General features: G+C 39.7%; 1 protein-coding gene across 2 annotated transcripts in view; it reads right to left on the reverse strand.

Moving 5' to 3' along the window:
• Window positions 1–19,692, reverse strand: part of LOC101172200 (A disintegrin and metalloproteinase with thrombospondin motifs 14) — a 53,353-nt gene that overhangs the window by 26,664 nt on the left and 6,997 nt on the right. For both annotated transcript variants that reach the window (XM_011488228.3, XM_004080554.4), the window contains exons 3-4: window positions 7,262–7,412; window positions 2,864–3,060 (exon numbers count right to left, since the gene is read on the reverse strand). In XM_011488228.3, coding sequence (XP_011486530.1) covers window positions 2,864–3,060; window positions 7,262–7,412 — 348 coding nt within the window. The remainder of the gene's footprint in view (window positions 1–2,863; window positions 3,061–7,261; window positions 7,413–19,692) is intronic.

The following is a 19,692-nucleotide window of genomic DNA, read 5'->3' on the forward strand; positions in this document are numbered from 1 at the left end:
TTAGGTCTTTCCAGAGAGTTCGGTTTTCAAACCATAGGAAAAATCTATCGGAGAACAATTAAAATGTGAAGAAACTCTCTCATTTTTTTCTGCAAAAAAATAAAATATAAACACACACATGCTGTAAGGTGTTTGCAAAAGCTTGGCAATGACTGCCCAACACAGCTTCCAGTCAACTTTTAACTTGGTCTAGTGGAGCTTATCAGGCTGTCATGAAGGGTCCAAATGGTAACTGTTACAGAGTGAAACCAGCTCCCTCTGAAAATCTGACTTGGAGGGATTTGCTTCCAATAAGTAGATTATGGTGGTAGGAGCTGGTGGAACCCATAATGAATGAGCTGAGATTGTTTTTTCTGCAAAAGAAACTGCAACAAGGGCTGATGTCAAATAGCAACAAAAGAGAAAAATAAATACTTCTGTTGTGCATCAACACTGGCATTTTTTTGAGCCCCAAGACAGAAAATTAGACAAAGCAGATCCTGATTGTTTTCTCTTATGATCTGCTGTAATGAGGAGGGAGTGTCATAATTAGGCACAGTCTAGCTTTTGTGTTTCTCCTAGTGGCCAGCTCCTTAAAAATAAAGTGGGGCTCTTCAGTAAAACGGTGATCATTTGTTGTGATATTTTGACCTCAAAGTGAAACTTGTTCGTGGAATTTTTTCTTTTAAATTTCTAAAATGTTTGCTTCATGTGTAAGATAAACAGCAAAATTTGTGGGTTTTTGTACGTGATTATTGGTACCAGAAAGAAAAACAGTAACAGAAGTCCATAAGTTCCAATAAAAACACGAATTTAACTTGAATATTCTGTGAATTTTTTAAAAAAATGTAAACTAAATAAGGAAGTTTAACTTTTGTCTCTGTTTTTTAATACACTCTGTTGTCAGAAGTCAGAGCTCTGTCTCCACCTCCGGTCATCGACAGGAAGAGTTCTAAATACACCACATCTCCCAGCAACCCTTCCTAGAAGCCACACACCTGACTTCTATTTGCAATCACTTCCAGTACACCTTGCACTGAACCTCACTCAGTGCAAAGTATTGTTTGTGCCATGCTGCCTGCATTATTGAGCATATGATCCAGACCAGATCTTCTGATTTCCTGACCCTGTTCTGACTCTGTTTGCCTGCCCTGAATCTCGTCTGGATCTTGACTATCCCGGTCTCTTCTCTGGTGCTCCCATGCTCGGTATTGACACCTGCATGCCTGACTCTGATTAAGCTTTGTGGACAAGCAGAGCTAATAAAACCTGCTGCAATTAGAACCAGCCATCTGCCTGTTTTGTGACACGAGCTGATCTAAGCTTTCATCTGAATGAGGTGATCATGACTGATCTGCTTGTTCTTTTTTTTTTTTTATTTTATGTCAAAATGATGACACTGTGTTCCCCCATAATTGTGCTCAATTAGCCTCATTAGTGATCAAACATGAAAATTTGGTTTATTAATGTGGCATGTTATGGTTTTCATGTTGTTGCCATGTTTACTTAAATGAGTGCACATCTGTGAATTTCATTTTTATTTGTCTTTTCAAAATAAAATTCACGTAGGCCTTCTGCAGCCTGGGACCATCTGCAAGAATACAATACAGACAGTGACACTACAAATAATTTAATTTTTTGGTGACCAAACTAGCAACAAGAAGTTCAAAAATCACTTTAAGAAGGTCAGATTAACCTGAGTTTCTGAAGAAAAGATTTTCGTTTTATGCTCCAGAAGCATTAACTATTAACTTTGAAGTAAAACTGTAAAACTTATAACTTTAAATTTCTTGGATTAGTCCTTAGTTGTTCAGTCATGTTATGTTTTCAGATTTAAGTTCCATTCAGTCATTGACACATCAGGTTCAAGTTTAGTTCAAGTTCTGGGTTTTTTAGTGAGTCATTTCAAGATCCACTTCTTCCTTTTGTTTTTCAAAGCTTGTGCAGACTCTTCGTTTGTCCCGTTTTAGTTCATGTTTTTCTTCTTGCCTTAAGTTTTATTGCTAAACCAAGTTTCTGCCATCAAAGCATTTCTTACCACAAATACCATAGAAAAATGGAAATGGAAATGTTCAAAATAAGCTTGTACATTTTGATCTTGAACCACAGATTTAGATCATCTAATGCCAAAAAGTGCACACAAAATAGCTTCTATGCACAAATTTACCTAATCTGAAAGGGGAAAACAAACCAGATTGCAAAAGGTTTTAAGAAATGCAGGTATGCCAGACTGAAAAAACAAATATTTAAATATGTTACAATAAGAAGCATTTTTTTTTTAGATTTCAAATAAAGCATATTATATGTCTCCCCTCTGAGGAATATACCGGTATTGGATGTGTTTCTTCTTCTGTCATCCTTTTAAAGCAATCCTCTCATCAGATTATTGCTGGGAGATTGGGTCATGCAGCAAAGCAAGCAAAGTCTTCCTCTTTTTGTTCCTTAGAAACTCTTGTTTGGTTTTGTATGGGACTATTCTCTTGAGGGATTCTTTCATCTTCGCCAAATTTTCTCTGGCTCCGAGTCACTTTCTGTGAGTGCTTTGTAACAGCTCTCAATTATTCACGATCCTATTTGTAAACCTTATCCTCTATATTTCACCTCAGCACCTCTTTTTGTTTTGTGCACCAACAAGCTCTTATCATCACACTCCCAACCCCTTTGCTTTTACGATGACTCAATAATGATGCAATCATTCCAATACCAAACATGTTCTGACTTAAAAGTTTTGCACAATTGTTCATTATCTAAATCCTGGATTCTCCCCTTAGACAAAATTTCCATAACAAAAGTAATTTAATCTACATTTTTTAAATTACAAAAATATTGAAAAGAGGGGACACTGAAATAACTTGGCATATAATCCAAAACAAAATCCACTTACTATGTTCATAAGGGTGAGAACGTAATTTTGCACATGCTCCTTTCCATGAAAGCGCACAACGGAGTCATCCACAGCCAGCAGCACTTCGATGTTGTAGTCGTCTTTCTTTGCGTGTCTCCTCTTCCGCTCTGACTCAGATAGTTTGTGTTCCACAAGATCTAGAGCGGCGGGAAGATCTGCGATTCCAACGTCTGCCACTGCAAGACATGAAGAGCACCAGTTTATCTGCTGCAGGAGTGTGTACCTTCTTTTTAGAGTTTCCAAAAAAGGGATGTATTTGTGCTAAACTTGACAAAAAATGCATGGTATTTTTTTTAGGAATCAGGTTTCTCGGTTAACTTTTGTCAGAATTTTTAAATGTGTTTGATTTCTAATTTCAATTCTAGTTTTGCAAACATAATTTTTATCATTTACAAAGCATATCAACAATACAATGCAGACAATTGGATAATGCCTGTGTGATCAAAGGGCATATACAGGTTCATAATCATGAACATGCGCTGATGTAATGGGTGGAACAGAACTGACATAAGTTATGATTGAAGAAAATTTATCTTTGGTGCTTTGGTTTCCTGATTTAGTTTCAAATTTTTTTATTTTTTTTGTTATGCATTGTGGCAGGTTTCCTGGGTTTTCATTTTGTTTTGTTTCATTTTGAAGGTCTGTGGTCCTGCTTAAGAAAAAGTAACTACAGGATAGATCATTATTATTATTATTTATTAGTCTATGTCTGTTGTGTTTAGTCACTCTTTTTTTCCAGATACGTCCAATTCTTGTTCTTTGCCCCCGTGTTTTGTTTCGTCCACGTTGTATTTACAGTCTTTGCTTTTGCTTTGTTGCCTGCTAGTTAGTGTGTTGCTTGTGGCACCACCATTTTTTTCCTTTTCTTCTTAGTTTTGTGTGGTTTCAATACAACAATTTTTTTTAGGATCTGGGTTTCCTTTTATTTAAGTTACAATAAAGCTGGGTTAATCCCATCTGTTGGGTTCTTGTTATATTTACTGTTATTGTGTTCACTGCTATTGATTGTGACAGCAGATATTTGGGAACGTGATGGGGCACTACACGGAATTTCTTTTTTATTGTCCTAAAATGACCACACAGATTGCAGCTGAGTGCCTATATGATGGACATGTTTTGCTTTTACAATCAGGTTCATTTGTTACTCTTTGAGTACATTAATATAAACTCCTTTTAGCGTACTAGACCCCCCCCCCCATGGGAACCCCACAGGTGTCCCAGGCTCAGACCCAAGCTCACGAGAGGCAAGAGACTGCCTGGCGGTCCTGATTCCCGCAACCCCCACCCTCAGGAGCGGGCTACAGCCACCCATGACCGGCCCACACTGCACCCCCAACTACCCGACCGACAGGGGGAAGAGGTCGGGACACCAATGACCGGGGGGGAACCCCCGACAGAGCCCGAGGATGGCAAACAAGAGGACAGGGCTCCAGTTGCTATAAGCAGTGATGAAAAATGTTTGGGGTAGCCTGGTGCGCTGATGCAGGGAACCCCGCCCACACCTTGAGAACACGGTCCTCCCACCTTAGACCTTAGGGTCTAAGTGAGCCGCCAGCTCTGCAGTATAGAGTGCCCCCAGACACCCTAGCCACCCCCCGCACTGGCCAACCCAGGTCTTGATGTGTCCGAGTGTGTTCTAAGGGGTGCAGTTAAAATTGGTGGAATGGAGCAAAGCAGACGCTTCCGTCCTCCAACAGCGGCATCCGATCACCCAAACACTCTCTCCAAAAGGCCCTTCATGTGTGAAATGTGCATGACGGTGAAAAATCTGTGGTGTATGTGTTAAAAAGAGGTCCTTTTAAAATTGGTGATTACTTTCACCAATGGTCCATATATGTTTTTAGACAAATAAAATGCAGGGGAGGGGGTTGTTTCTTGTTTTTCCTTTTCCCCTTTAAATTCAATTGTTTATTCACATTAGTTAATATTGATTGAATATTAATTAATTTGCTACTCATATGCTTTCTTTCAATTCTTGCCTTCCCCCCTCCTCCTCTTCCCCTCTTCCCTACTGTGAGATGTTAGAGTAAAGAGGAATAATAACACGTCAAAACCCTGTCCTCCAAACCCTCCCCGAGCTAGAGGCGCCAGGCTGTAGGGGGGCAAGCATGACATGCCCCCCCGAGGGTGAAAAGCAGGGTTCCCCAACCAGAGCAACCAGGGCCACAATGGGAACACTTGGCCTCAAACGCCGGACCTCAACCCCACAAGAAGACCCCCACCAACCACCAAGAACTAACTAAACAAATCAAGCCACTTGTCACCAATGTTTTCTAAAGATAATAAATCATTAATAACAACTGGATTTTGTAACTGATCAAAACCGGATTATGAAAACTATGTAAAACAATAGAATGAATGAACTCAGTAGGGGTGGGAATATATAAGCTCGCATCTTCCCCCTCTTTTTAAAGGAATAAAACAAGCTCAGCATGTCTTTAGTTAATGATCACTATATTTAATGAAGCAAATGTGATTCAGTTATTTTTTTTCTATGCATTTCGTCATTTCTGTAATGAGTTTGATAAATCTGTGTGAATTCTTTAGTCCTCTGACTTCAATGCTTGAAATCAATCAATAAATCAACCAATCAATGAATCAATGAATCAATCAATCAATCAATCAATCAATCAATCAATCAATTGTCATCATTGCTTTAAGATTCTGTACAAATGTTTAAGTCAAACAGAATATTTTAAAACAATAAAACACTCCTTGTTTGTAATTTACATTAACGGTGGGCTTTTATTTTTTTAAAACAGGAAACAGTTCAAGGAAAAAATCTCAGCAATAAGTGATAAAAATATATTCCTCTAACTTAAACAAATCCCTTTTTAAAAGTGTTTTCACCGTCAAACAACTGAAAATAACTCTTCACGGTCCAAAGATGAAGATAAGCCTCCTCAGTTGATAAGGGCTTTTAGCTTGGTGTGATTTCAGGATTTATCAAATCACACTTTGTTATAAGAGGGACTGAGACTCCATTGATGGAGGGGGTGGCCTTTCAAGTTACTTGGATCCCCCACATTTTTAAGAGTCCTTCAACAAGTTGATGTCTTCATGGCTTATAATGTGCTCAGTGGTGTGTGACTGAAGAGGCAGTAGCTGCATAGGCAGAACAGAACCACAACATGGTATGGGTTTGGACCCACTTCCTTAGATTACATTTAACCATGAGCTACGCTCTTCATTATAGCAATCATATTATTGGTTTATTCGCTTCTTTAGATACATTTTGATTGTTATTTTCTTTTCTTTTGAAATTTTTCTTTATGTTTCTCCAATTTGATGCAGGACAGCCAGAGGGTCTTGTTTGTGTTGTTCATCTATGTCACAGCTGTATCCGTATTTGGTTTTGTTTGTTCTGTGTGTGGTGTATTTTCTATATCAGAGTGGGAGCTCTGTGTTTTTGAAGATCTTTCTGTCTGCTTGTCTCTGATTGTTTGCAGGTGTGGTGTTAAAGGTGTGGCTCCCATTGAACCAGAGCTGATGGAGGCAGCCCTCAAAAACACCATTTGGACCTCCAGCCTGTGAGAAGGCAGCTTTGCTGCAACCGGTCTCCAATGCAGCTTGGCCCGCTTCTTCATTTTGTTTTGTAGTTCTCCGCCTGTTTTGTTGTGTGTTGCACTTAGTTGTACTTTTTTACGTTTTGTGTCCATGCCCACTCTGTTTAGTCTTTTGTTAAGTGTAGTTTTATTTAAGTGAAGCTGTAGGGGTGAACTGCCATTTTCTTTTTCGTTTATGTTAGTCCAGGGAGGTTAGTGTTTGTCTTTGTTTGCCCTTTTCTTTTAGTACAAGTAAGAAAACAGATTTCAGTTAGGTGGGGTTTTGTTTGTCATTTTGGCCTTGGTTCACCCTGAAGCCTTTTAGCTTCACCTTAAGTTATTGTTCATTCATTCATCTTCTTCCATTTATTCCCTTTCGGAGTCGTGGGGCTGCTGGAGCCTATCCCGGCCACTTGTGGGTGAAAGCAGGGGGCACCCTGGACAGGTCGCCAGTCTGTCGCAGGGTAAGTTATTGTTGTTTGTTATTTATTAATTTTTAAATAAATTTGTTATATTGTGGTGTTTATTAGTTAGACTTGTTTCCATGCCCCCCAACCTAAAATGTCTGAGCTCCTCAACTTAACTGTTTTGTGTTGTTGTGAAGACAATCGTCAAATTTTGAGTCTGTCACTGCTAAACAGTTTGCTTTTAAATTAAACTTTCTTAGCAGTTTTGTTCTCTTATGTTTTGTGTGATCTGTGAGCACCACCTCAGTCCCCGCTGTTGCTTCTCTGTCGCACAGCTGCACACTCGCTCATGTTTTCCGTCCTCCAGCCTGCATGTAATTACAGCACTAAAACCTTTTTTGTTCCTGCTGACGTCACCTGCCCACCTTCGTTGTGGAAGTCGCTCTTCTGCTGGCCGGCCTTGATGGCCGACCTGCGGTAAACCACATGAACTCGCCCCTTCGATTCCACATCCTGTTGGCCCTTCTCAAGGGGTTCAATGAAAAACTCCCCTTTATCAGTCCGAATCAGGCCTGCCTGTGACCAAAAAACAAGAAAAAGCATTAAAGTCAGCCTTCGAATGAAGGTCATTCCTACACAGTCTGTAATTATGGAGCATCTGATCAGTCGGATGGTTCAGTACAGAGCAGGATGTGTGTGAGGAGGCAGGCAGACTCATTTTGAGACCCTTTTAACTTTCTCTTAAGTTGCTTTGAAGCTGCAAACATTGCACACGAAAAAATATTTTCTGTTCTTATCTATCTGAATCTTAGTATAAATTCCAAAAAAAACACTTGGGCTGTAATGAAAGTCAGCAAATGGTACGGAAGCTTGGATCAGCGTTGAAGTTTGCTTGTTATTTTTGTAAAGTGCACACTTTTTTTTGTTTTTTTTGTAGTTCTCTCAGCAATCACAACATTTTTGATGCCCACTTCCACCCATTTACAGACAGCAGATGGTATTGGGCTCCTTTCATTATATGAAAACTATATATACCAGAGAAAAGTCACAAAAGGCAGTACATTTGTGCTATCTGTGGAGGAGAGGTCGACTTTATTTTGACATACAGGATTAAGTTGCAAGGATTTTTCCTTGATGGTTGATTGTCAGTAACAAGCTCAGTTGTGAAAGAACAAAATCAGCAAAAGAGCGACTTTTTCTTTGACTGCATTACACTTAATTAATAAAATCTAGTGGATTTTGCCTGAGCTGTATAAGAAAACTATCTCGATCTGTGTCTTATCATCCATTTGCTTTATTCCCCAACAGATTGTTTAGCCCCTAGGGGGCCAGAGAGAGCCCCCAGTCCAATTAAAAAAAAATATATTTTTTGTGTTTTTAAAGTGTTCTAGTGGCATTTTTCTTTTATGATGGAGGACACATATATAGACAAAATTAAGCACAAAAATTCTGAGTATTTCTTCTTTCATATTGTTTTAAATCGGGAGCAGATGAAGAAAATGGCATTTAAAAAAGCTTGAGTTGTACAATTGGTGGGTCACAAGCTCCCTGCCCCACTCTATCCTAATGAATCCACTTGCATACAAATAGATCCATGTAAAACAACAGTTTTTCTGGATATACTAGAAACGGCATAATCATAATTAAAAGACCACTGGAAGCACTTTTAAAATAACGATAAGAGTGGGACTTTATAAAAGCAATCAGTCACTTTCCTGGATCAAACACACACAACTAGTTTAAACTGATGTATTTTATTCACTTAGTTTTGTGGGAAAACTGAAAAGATTAAACAATTTTGGTTTGGCTGCACAAAAGAGGGTTGTGGAGGAGAGGAAGTAAAACAATTTGGACTAATTAGACATTGTTTGTGACCTCTACACAAAGAGTCACATGGAGCAGAAAAGTCGTCACGTGATCCAACGTTTATGCAACACTATTGATCCCATGTTATCATGTTAGCTTCAGTGCTGCATCACTGTCTGCACAGAATGTGTTCTGGGACAGTATTGAGTCACAATTTGGCAGCAAATGCTTTCAGCCCAACACAGATGCAGCGCACATGACATGACAATCGATTCAGTGGGAACAACACAGCTTTTTGCTGGAGAATAGAACCTTTCTCTTCTTCTGGCATTGAATATTTACCACTCAGCAGCTCTTTCTGCATCGTTTTCTAACACGTTCTTGGCTTGGGGCTCCAACCTGCCTCTTCATTCACATCCTAAAAGTGGGTGCAAGGGTGAAGGAAAAGGTAACAATCCAGTCTATTTTCATGACAAAGGCAGCACATTTTTGGCAAGGATGGAGGCACTTACATCTGCTCATGAAATCTCAATACGGAGCAGAAAATAGAGCGTATTGCATAACAGAAAATAAAATGCCTCGTCATGCTGAGACCCCCTTTCTACTTTAACAACACAAACCCCATGAACTCACAGCTGGCCATGTTATAGTAGGGGCAAAGTAAAGTGAAAGAATTTGTACAGGAAATGCCAAGTAAGACATGCTCCAAAGCATTCGCCGACTTCAGCAGAGGGTGCAGAGTGGAGCTAGAAGGGCTAAGAGGAGCAGCATCTGAAACGTCCATAAATATAGAGTTAACATATATGTAAACAGTGCTGCAAAATCTGGACCACAGCAAAGTGGGTCAGTAGAAGAACTCATAGTTTTCTGTCATGCACCATAATACAATTGACTAAACTTTATAAAATACTTTAAAAAGATGCATTTCCTTTGTTTTACTTTTGCTATGCTGTGCCGTTATTACAGACACAAGTTAAATCCAAACAGAAAGTAAAAAAAAAAAGACATTAAATTTTCTCAACAAACTTGATAAAGAAAATAGTCTGAAGTGAAAAGCCAGGATGTGGGGGCCCTTTTTTTATATAACAGAGAACCAGGTCTAGATAAGAATGGAGGGGGTTTCTCATCAGGTTTATTCCATGAATGTTCACAACCGCAAGGTGTGTGGACATTGATCAGATCAATTAGAGTGAGACCACCCTGCCTGAGCCCACTAATACCCCCTTCTGAAAATGCCTCTTTCATAAATAACATTCACTGTACAATCTATGGGAACAGATGCATTCATGGTGGTCTTCTTACATCAGCTGCTGAGATAATCTGATGGAGACATCCTTTATAGTGCATGACACACACACACACACAATCAAAAAGTGGAAAAACTGCTGCAGGCTAAGACAAATGCAGAAAAAAATCAAAGAGTCTTTCCTTCATTCCTGCAGCTCAGCCTATAATTTGTGAAAGATTTTTTACAAACACATAATTTGGCTCCAGAAACAAACTTTGTTGATTTAAAGAGGACACCCAAAGAGTTGGAAATCCACAATCACAAGTGAGGTCATAGTGTGTACTCTTTCCACGACGTTACTGATGTTACTTTCATAAATGTCAACCTTCGAGCGATGAGAGAAATGAAGTGAAATACAGGCGGAATCTGAAGTTGACAAAACAAATAGCTCGGTGGGCAAGATATTGCGGCATGGCTCAGTGGTGCAGCCATCGCAGAATAATTGTAGGAGGCAGGTTATGGGAGTTGGGGATTACGACTTGATTCCTTTTCATCAGCTTCCACATCTCACTATACCAAGCCTCAAAGATCATGCGTAGCTGTAGATCAAGATGAGGACCATAAACAGAAAATTCTGCTTTACTGACACACTTCTACGTGTGCATAATAAAAAAAAGATTATGAATGAGATCCACAAAATGCTGACCTTACAGAATTGATAAAGTCTTGAAGTATGGTTATAATATGTTGGATAGTAAAGAAGAGATAAGTTGTCTTTACAGGTAATACACATTTGTAGGAAAATTTGCAAATGGAAACAACAAAACTCCTTAAATCACAGCACATCAGTCAAGGACCATGTTATGGATTCCCTTCACTGGAGATTTTTCATTGGACTTCCTGATTTTAACAGCTAAAGAATGTCTTTGTAAAAAAGGGAAACAACAAATCTAAATTAAGACAACTGAGCGGGCGTATTCAGGAACTGAGCGAGCGTACCTTACAACCGCGCAGGCGCAATTCTAACTGAGCGACCCCGTATTTTACAACTGCACGCCTGCAATCCTAAATGAGCCATGATCCCGCCGGTCAATTCTCCTTCGCGCCCTCACCAGGATTTGCACTAAGTGTTAAGGGAGCATTTTGTCACTTGGGGGCAATAACCTTTCTGGTGGATCTGATTGGCTGAAATTTGCATGTCTTATCCGGCGAAGCAGCGGGGCGGGACTTTCATTTAGAGGCTTTAATACAAAAGAACGGCTGTAACGTGGATTAAAACGGTAACAAATGCAGTGATTTTCACATGTGATAAACTTACAGCAAGAAAAACCCGCTGCACTTTCTTACTTTGGTCTTGGGTTGTTGGTTAACGGTTTAATCCATGTTACATCCAACGTTTTTTTTTTCTATTAAAGCCTCTGACACAAACAGGGATGGCGAACAAGTTTGACACAAAGAGCCGAAATTTCTAACTGTGATGGTCAAAGAGCCACACCACGCACTGACCTGCCATGACATACACACACAAACACGCAATCAAAGCCATATTATTTCCAATAACACACTCCGCTCCTTACAACACAACAGCACTGGATTAAACGGCACAGTTTCAGTTATGGGTGGGTTTTTTTCTGTATTTAACGTTAAAACATACCTGTAAAACATGCATTCTGCTATGCGTTTTAAAAAGGCAGCGAGCGCAAAACTGAGTTGGTTGTGATTTATTTTTTATTTTATTCAGTCATCAATCAGCATCCAAAAATCCATCAAAGTCCTTATCTTCTGTATCTGAAATGAAGCCGGGCTACATTTCTATCAAACACGACCGGCTTCCCTTTCGTCATCGTCAGAGTCCGTCTGGTTGCCGTGCGGCTCTAAAGAACAGTGAAAGCAGACGCGTCAGCCCCAGCTTAAAGTCCTACAGTCCAAAAGTGTGGCGTAACTCGCCCGGCGCTGCGTCCCAGTAAAAGGAGCGGAGAATGGACAGCTTTTCATTGCAGCCAGCTCACTGCATGTCTGCATTCACAGCTTGAAGCGAACAATTCTGATGAAAAGGAGAAAAAAAATATCTTTTTTCTTTAGAAATGCATTTATAGTTCACTCTCTGTGTTAATACAAAATGATTGAGATTCTTGCTGACACATTTGACCGTTTATCAGAAGAGTTATTGAGGGGGGAAGTTCGAATCTGTGAAGATCTTTCTAACTTTCTAACTTAACTTCGTAATAGTGTCTCTTTGCATTTCCAGGGTTTCCAAAGTTGTTCTGCATTAAGCACATATCTGCACCTTTGTACTAGAGGGGGGGGGGTCCTTTCACGTCCTCACCTCTCCTTAACATTCTCATCCTGTTCTCTCCTAGGTCCTCTTTACCAAAGTCACACAACAACACATTAGGGCCGCACTGTACGTTTTGGAGAAAATGTAAGACTTTTATACTTTTATAGAAGGAGAATCTACAGCGCGGGATCACGGCTCAGTTAGGATTGCAGGCGTGCATTTGTAAAACGCGGGGTCGCTCGGTTAGAATTGCGCCTGCGCGGTTGTAAGGTTCGCTCACTCAGTTCCTGAATACGCCCGCTCAGTTGTCTTTACGCCCTTTCATTTTATGGCAGAGATGAAACGCCATACAAATCAAATGCACATGAAATCACTGACTTGCTGCTGCTCACCACTAGACAAAGGTATTTTTTTTTATCCAGAAACTAACTACACCAACTTTGACATAAAGACATTCAACTTTTCATTCCATGTTTTGGGTGAATGTAGAAGAAAGTAATGAGCCTCATCTCAAAAGATAACAAAAAGACTAATTAGCTTTCTGTATATTGGCATCATAATGGTGTATTAATATCCGTCCTTGACTTATGGTTGGGCTCAGAGTAATAGTAACGGTGCATGTACTTTCCTAAAGACTTTTCGAAAATTGTAAAGAAGTTGGCTAACATGATGATAATGACACTAGGCGCACATATTAGCGGGAAGCTAACGCTATTTACAGGGAGCTAATGCACAAGTCTATTGGAAAAAATGAGTCTGTTTAAGTGTACTAGAAGTATACATAAGCCTCGTTACCACTAAGCGGTGTGGTCTGATCCAGTCCGGCATTTTGAGCTTTTCCATTCTAAAACACACCCATTAAGCCAGACTGAACCATACCATTTTTGGTTCCCCGTTGGTTGTAGGTCCATAAAAAAATGGAATGGACTGGTTAGGAGGTAGCTAATGTTGAAACCCATTGATTGGCTGAAGGTCATTACGACAAAAGAAAGCTCCAAAAAGCAGCTGCATTCGTCCTCACTGCCCGTCCCCTTCTCTCAAACAAAATTAAATTCTTTGTAAAGTAAAGTAGCAAAACCCAAACGTAAAAAAAACAACCTGCTGGACGACCGCCATTGTTGCTCTTGTTAGGTCCAACTTAGAGTGGAAACGCTCATATGAGGTACCCAGACCATTCCAAACCAATCAGCCTGTACCGTTCAGTGAAAAAAAAAGTCTTTGGTCTTTACTAAAAATGAGGCAACATACTTGAAATTTACTTTTTATGTACATGTACTAGTGTAAACAAGTGTGAACAATGTTCCAATATAGTCTGAAAAAAATATTTACTCAGCATACCGTACAGCATTCTTCCTACATTACATGTACATGGTCTGTAGCAGGCTTGCTTTACTTGTACTCAAATATACTTAAGAAAAAAGTAAACTTCAATTTCAACTTCACTACATGATATAGCAAAATCTAAATAAAAAAAACAAAACTTTTTTTTTTACAGAAAGTTCAAAACATGTAGCTGTTAAAAAAGATTGACATCAGGGGCCAGAAAGAGTTTAAAGAATAAAAAAAAAAAAAACAACAACAAAAAACAAGGTGATGTATTGTTACAAGCCCAAATTATAGAGACTCTGGTGTGCAAATTAATGTAAAGCAAGATGTACAGGAAGTACATTTACTAGACTACATAGTAACAGAATCTGGCAATAAAAACTAAACACTTAACAGAAGAAAATTAAAACATGGACTTATGAAATAAAAAAGATGACACTAAACAAACTATGACATATAAATATGTTTTCAACAACTAAATGTTAAAACATCCTTTGTAAAATTAAGTAAACTGTTACATTTATCATACATCTTTTTTTTTTTGTACTCTGCTGATTTGCATGCTGGAACATAAAAGTCATCTCGTTAGAAACACTGCCAGTTTTCTGTGCTGCAGAGCCCACATGCTTTTTCTCGCCTTTTCAAGTGAAATCAATCAATCAAACAATCAATCAACCAATAATCAAATATTTTTGTTTACAAGAGCTAAAAGTTTGTGGACGTCAGTTCTAATGAGAACAAAAACACAATTCTTTAGTCAAAAACCAAAGGTATTTCATTTAAGCGGTCTACAATACTTTATAGTGTCTAAACAAATCACGCTTTTATATTTCTATAATTGCTAAAAAACTTTTTGATGATCCTTTAACTATCACCGACTACCAAACATGACAGAAAATACGCTCAAGAAGCTATGACCATCCCTCACCTTTGTGTCAAGAGGGTTATATGTATAGAAGTGACTTTTAAAAAACTGTCAATGCAAAGGTAAGGTGTGAATGTAGATAAAACAGAGATAGGCACATCCATGCAAGTACAAAATAGTGGTTAGAAGATGCAGGTTCAGGGTGCATGTAAGTAACTTCATCTTCTGACAGATTTACTGCACAAGCTACAAAAAGGACGAAAATAAATCACTTTACTGGCTACGACAAAAGCCCTCCACTAACATAACTTAATGTTTTCACTGCTGTGCAAGCAAACAACTGAAACCCCAAGGATACTGGACTGGGATTAACTCCATCCTGCAAACATTTATGAATAGAACAATTTATGTTTTCCAACTCCTCTCCCTCCATAAATGAATTAAGCCAGCAAGCCAACTTTTGACAGTTGCTAGGTGTCTCCATTCCGCTTTAAGCCCTGGACACAGAAATAGTTGCGCGCTCTACAGCGCTGCGGTTATCTGGCATTTGTGTTTCCATTGGACGTGTAATTCAATCGGCCAGTCATCTGGGCTAATTCCCAACACATGAGCAGCGGTGTAATCCTAGCTATCACTCATTGCTCCACAACAATAGCTCAAGATTGTCAAGAGCTCACAGCTGCTGTCATCTAGAAGGGGTCACAATCAGAGGAGGAAATCACTGATGCTAATTATGAAGCAATCAAAGATGATCTGAGGGCTTGTGTTGATCTGCTCTCACTTTCTTTGAAGCTTCAGCTGATCACACAGGTCTGGAAAAAATTCAGTTTTACAGAAAGCATGGAAAACATGTCATGACATATAAATGACATATTGCTGCTTCGGGCACATTTGAGGGGAGCAAGTTTGCAAGATCTTTCATTATAAATCATCTTCGGAGGTGGAGGGCACGCTTATCACGTAGCATTTCAATACAAAAAAGGAACTTTCATCCTACATCTTCCCAATCTTTTGAGCTTTTATTTTGTATCAGATCTCATTAAGACACTTCTGAAGTTGTGCACTTCAAAGATCCAACCCTCACTTTGGGACCTGGATGCTCCTGTCTCGTAATTTTTTTTTTTTTATCATTTTGTCTTGCTGCTTTCATCAGACACGATCATCTCTGTGTCCTCCACATCAAGCAGATATGATAGCCTGCCTGTGCACATTCAGAAGCTCCCCGAACAGTCCTGCATGCACAGACAGGATAATGTTTATGTTGGCGTGGAAGGAAGGAAACACATCGGTGATATTTCTGACAGTCTGACTGCAACCTTGAAGGGTGAAGTCACCTGAAATCTCCTGGACCAAATCCAGGAGAATCACCACAAACAAAAGGAAAACTGGCAGGAAATAAAGACGAATAACTGTGCCAAAAAATGAGCTAATGTGAAAAATCTTTAAGAGGATACCTCAAAAGACAGACACAATTGAAATACTTCTCTGCTTCTGTAACCTTGAGGCTTGAAATGTTGTCTACTTCTCCAAAGTGCTTTTCCGTAACATCAATAAATATCAAAACTGTCATCAAAAGCTTAAATGACTAAAAACAGAGGCTCAACAAAGACATCTGCAGTTGATACCAACATTTCCTCTTTGGTTGTTACACTATATCACATAGTGGAAACTTACAAAAAATTGATTTTTTTATTGTTTTTATTTTAGAAAATAAAATTGTCCCAAAACATGCATGTCCAAAGTCCGGCCCATGGACCAAATTTCCACAGCCCCGCAGGCTCCTTTCATCAAATCAATAATATGTGGCCCCCAGAATCTTCCAAAAACTGCGTTTGCGATTACGTTTTAAGCTGTGGCAACACTGTTGTGCGACCCTTCTGTGAAAAAGAAAAGTTGACAGTGAGTGTCACCGCTTTTTTTTCCTGTCAAATTCAAAACCGCTGTGTCTGCATAATATGCCAAGAGACTGTGGCTGTTTTCAAAGAGTTCAATTCAAGACAAGACATGCCAGCTACGACAGACTAACTGAGAAATGGTGCAACAAACTGACAATTTGACAGTAATTTTGGTAAAAACGTAGTTAGACTTGTTTTCCATGTGAAGAAATGAAAAGCATGCCATTGCAATAACATGAATATTAGATCATTTTTATTTAATGTTTTTAAAAAAGTTCAAAGCTTGTCAGTCAGAAAAGTTGGCCCCTAAAATATTTTCACCGCACCAGTTTTGATCATCCCCGTCTTAAAACATCCACTCAAATTAAAGGCATGCAAACCAAATTAATTTGATTTTCTCTGAATGATTGGAATATAGGGCTTTACTTATGTCCCGCTAAAGTTAAGGGAGGCTGCACACTGCAAATTATATGAAAATCCCTCAATGTGTCATCTGTAGGGACTTTCTGCAGAAATGCTGCAACTCAAGGAGAGACAATGATTACCACTGCCAAACATTATCAGGTTTGAGCACAGCCTTTTTCGCTAAATACAACTTATAGCTTTCCAACAGGAATTAAACTGTGCCATAAATCCTATGAAAAATTAGCTTCATTAAATCATTTTGGGACAACCGTGAGTCCCATTATGGATAATGACTGAGCTTCCACCACAATCCTTTAATTGCACGACTTATAGGATTCGTTTCTTCACAAAAGAAAGCAGATTTTTGACTTTGCAGGCATAAAATACTGCATTTTTTTTTCCCCCAGCAGGAGAATTTTCTGTCAGTCATCTCTCACTTGTTACGGTTACAGGAGCTCACAGCCGCTCACACAGAGGCATAAAAACCTTTTCTCGGATCATGTCTGCAGGTGAATGCACCACTGTGCTATGAGGTCAGTGCGTCATCTGTAGTCTTGACTTACTGAAGAGCACACAGGCGTCTGTCAGAAAATTATACTGTTATCGAAGAACACAGCAAAGCATTGTCCCCACAGCATTTACGGTTGCTGCAACAGCAACAACAAAAACCAGACAACCCTAGCTCATTTTCCCAGTTATTATGCGGTTTTTGCGTCAGTGCGAGTGCACAATGAAAGAGAGCAAAGATGCAATTTTAGTTTGAGCAACATCAAAAAGACAGATTAAAAGGGGAGTAAGAAGGGGAATATGAGTGGAAGCCCTTTTGTTATATGACCTCCTCACCCCCTTTACAACTAGGACAGCTTCAGCTCTTGCAGTTTTATCACAAAGCTTAAGGTGCCTACACACCAGCCGCATGTGGCTCGTTCAAGAACGCGCTTTACGTGGTTACATGAACGTGCATCGAGCCAGTGATGTTCACACAGCGGACAACCAGCTTGCGGGACGGAGGGAGGCTTTATCTTCTGTTTAAAAGCGCATGTCGTCGGCCACCTACAGTGGAATGAGGCTTGATGCGAAAAAGTACAAGAATTGATTTGTCCTTCATGATAATTCTTACAATGGTTGTAGTTTTGTGTTTTAAGAAGGATGCCACCTGCATGCCACTACCAAATCTGAGTCCCTAAGTAGCAGCAACATTCAACCGGTAGAATGCATGATCAGTGAACGCCTATATTGTATATAGAGCCCACAATCGAACTTAAACACTTGATGTGTGAACGCGAGCGTTCTGAATGCGGAAGCCTGAAATTTGGGTTGATATGCGTTTACATAGACTTTTCATTGAAAGTGGCTACCTAAATACTAGTCGATGAGGATGTGAATGGAGCTTCAGTGTTGTTTAAGGGGAGCATTTGTGAGTTCAGACATTGATTTTGAATGAAATTCAATCTCAAAGCTGTTCTATTAAATGAAAGTTGAAAGGGGTCTTTGTGGACTGAGCTTTGCGTTCCGGTGTGCCATCATATTGGAACAAGAAGGAGCTATCGTCAAACTGTTTGGAGGAAGTTGGGAGTATGGAATAATTAAAAATCTTGTTATGCTGAAATACGTTCACCAACAACCCCACACCATAATCCTCCCTCTACCAAACTTCAAACTTGGCACAATGCAGTCAGGCAGGTGTTCCTTTCTTTTGTCTATCAAATTGCCAAATGGAGACTTGTGATTGGTCACTTCTAGTGCAGACGTGCTTCCCAGAACTTTGCACCATTTGGTGATGCACGGCTCAAAAGCAGCTGCTTGACGATGGAATCCTGTACCATGAAGCTCTCCACATACTGTTCTCCACTTAATCTGAAGGTCACATGAAGTTGAAGGTCTGTATTGCTCCTCCCCCTGCAAAAGAGTGCAGACGCTTTTTTCCCTGCTCCTGCTGCTTCCTGCTTTATTTGCTTTTTAATCATTTAATTAATCATTTTTAATCATTTTACTTCTTCCACACATCCTGGAATATCAGACTGGTCATCCTTTTTTGTGACTTCTACCTATACAAATCAATATTTTTGACAAGCCAGCGACATGTCCGGAAGAGGAAGAAAAACAAACTCCCACTGTGAACGCTGTCGGATCTACCAACAAGAAATAAAAGAGCTACAAACACGGATATTTACTTTGGAAACTGAAAATGGACTTCACAAGACCCTTCCAGTAACATCGGGTGGTAAGAAGCCCACTCTTACCACAAACGAGAAGAATAACAGTGACATAGACCTGAGTGATGTTGTGTCCTTTCCAAAACTTTGTGCGGAGGAACTCTGTGTTAAGCCAAAGCGTAAAGATGACAGAACATCCGAAATAAAGCTCACAAACAGATTTTTACCCCTAACACAATGTGATATTGAAGAACACAGTGAAATTGGACCACAGAGAAGGAGTCATAATGTTGGAAACAAAGCTCAGGCAGAAAGAAAATCTGTGCCAAACGTCAAGGTCAGAGATACGCTGCTGCTTGGAGATGGCGCTATCAGTGGAGTCAGCCACAGAAGAATGCAAACTTTATGTTGCCCAAGTTCTACTGTTCCAGTGATTACAGGACTCTTATCTAAAGTCTTGTACCAAGGAGTTAAACGAATAATCATCCATGTAGGTGCTGTCGATATCAGAAAAGAACAGTCCGAACGTTTGAAAAAAGACTTCATCAAGTTATTTGAAGAGATTGACAAAGTAGAGGTTGAAGCATTCATCAGCGGACCTCTTCCTAACATCGATGGGGTGTCACTCAAGTTCAGCCGTCTGTTTCAGCTGAACAATTGGCTCTCCAGAGAGTGTGCTTCCAGAGGATTGCATTACATTGAGAACTTCAATACATTCTGGAAGCGAAAGGACCTTTTCATGGGAAGAGGCCCACACCTGAACAGAGGTGGAGCAAGAGAGTTAGTGAAGAACCTCCTCCACGCTCTGGGGCATAGAGGCCAAGGCCCTGAAAAGGCAGTAAGGAAGGACCGAGCCAGTGTCCCAGGAACCACAGCACAACGGCAACAACAACTACC

Source organism: Oryzias latipes, chromosome 19 (assembly GCF_002234675.1).
Source record: "Oryzias latipes chromosome 19, ASM223467v1".
Lineage (NCBI taxonomy): Eukaryota > Metazoa > Chordata > Actinopteri > Beloniformes > Adrianichthyidae > Oryzias > Oryzias latipes.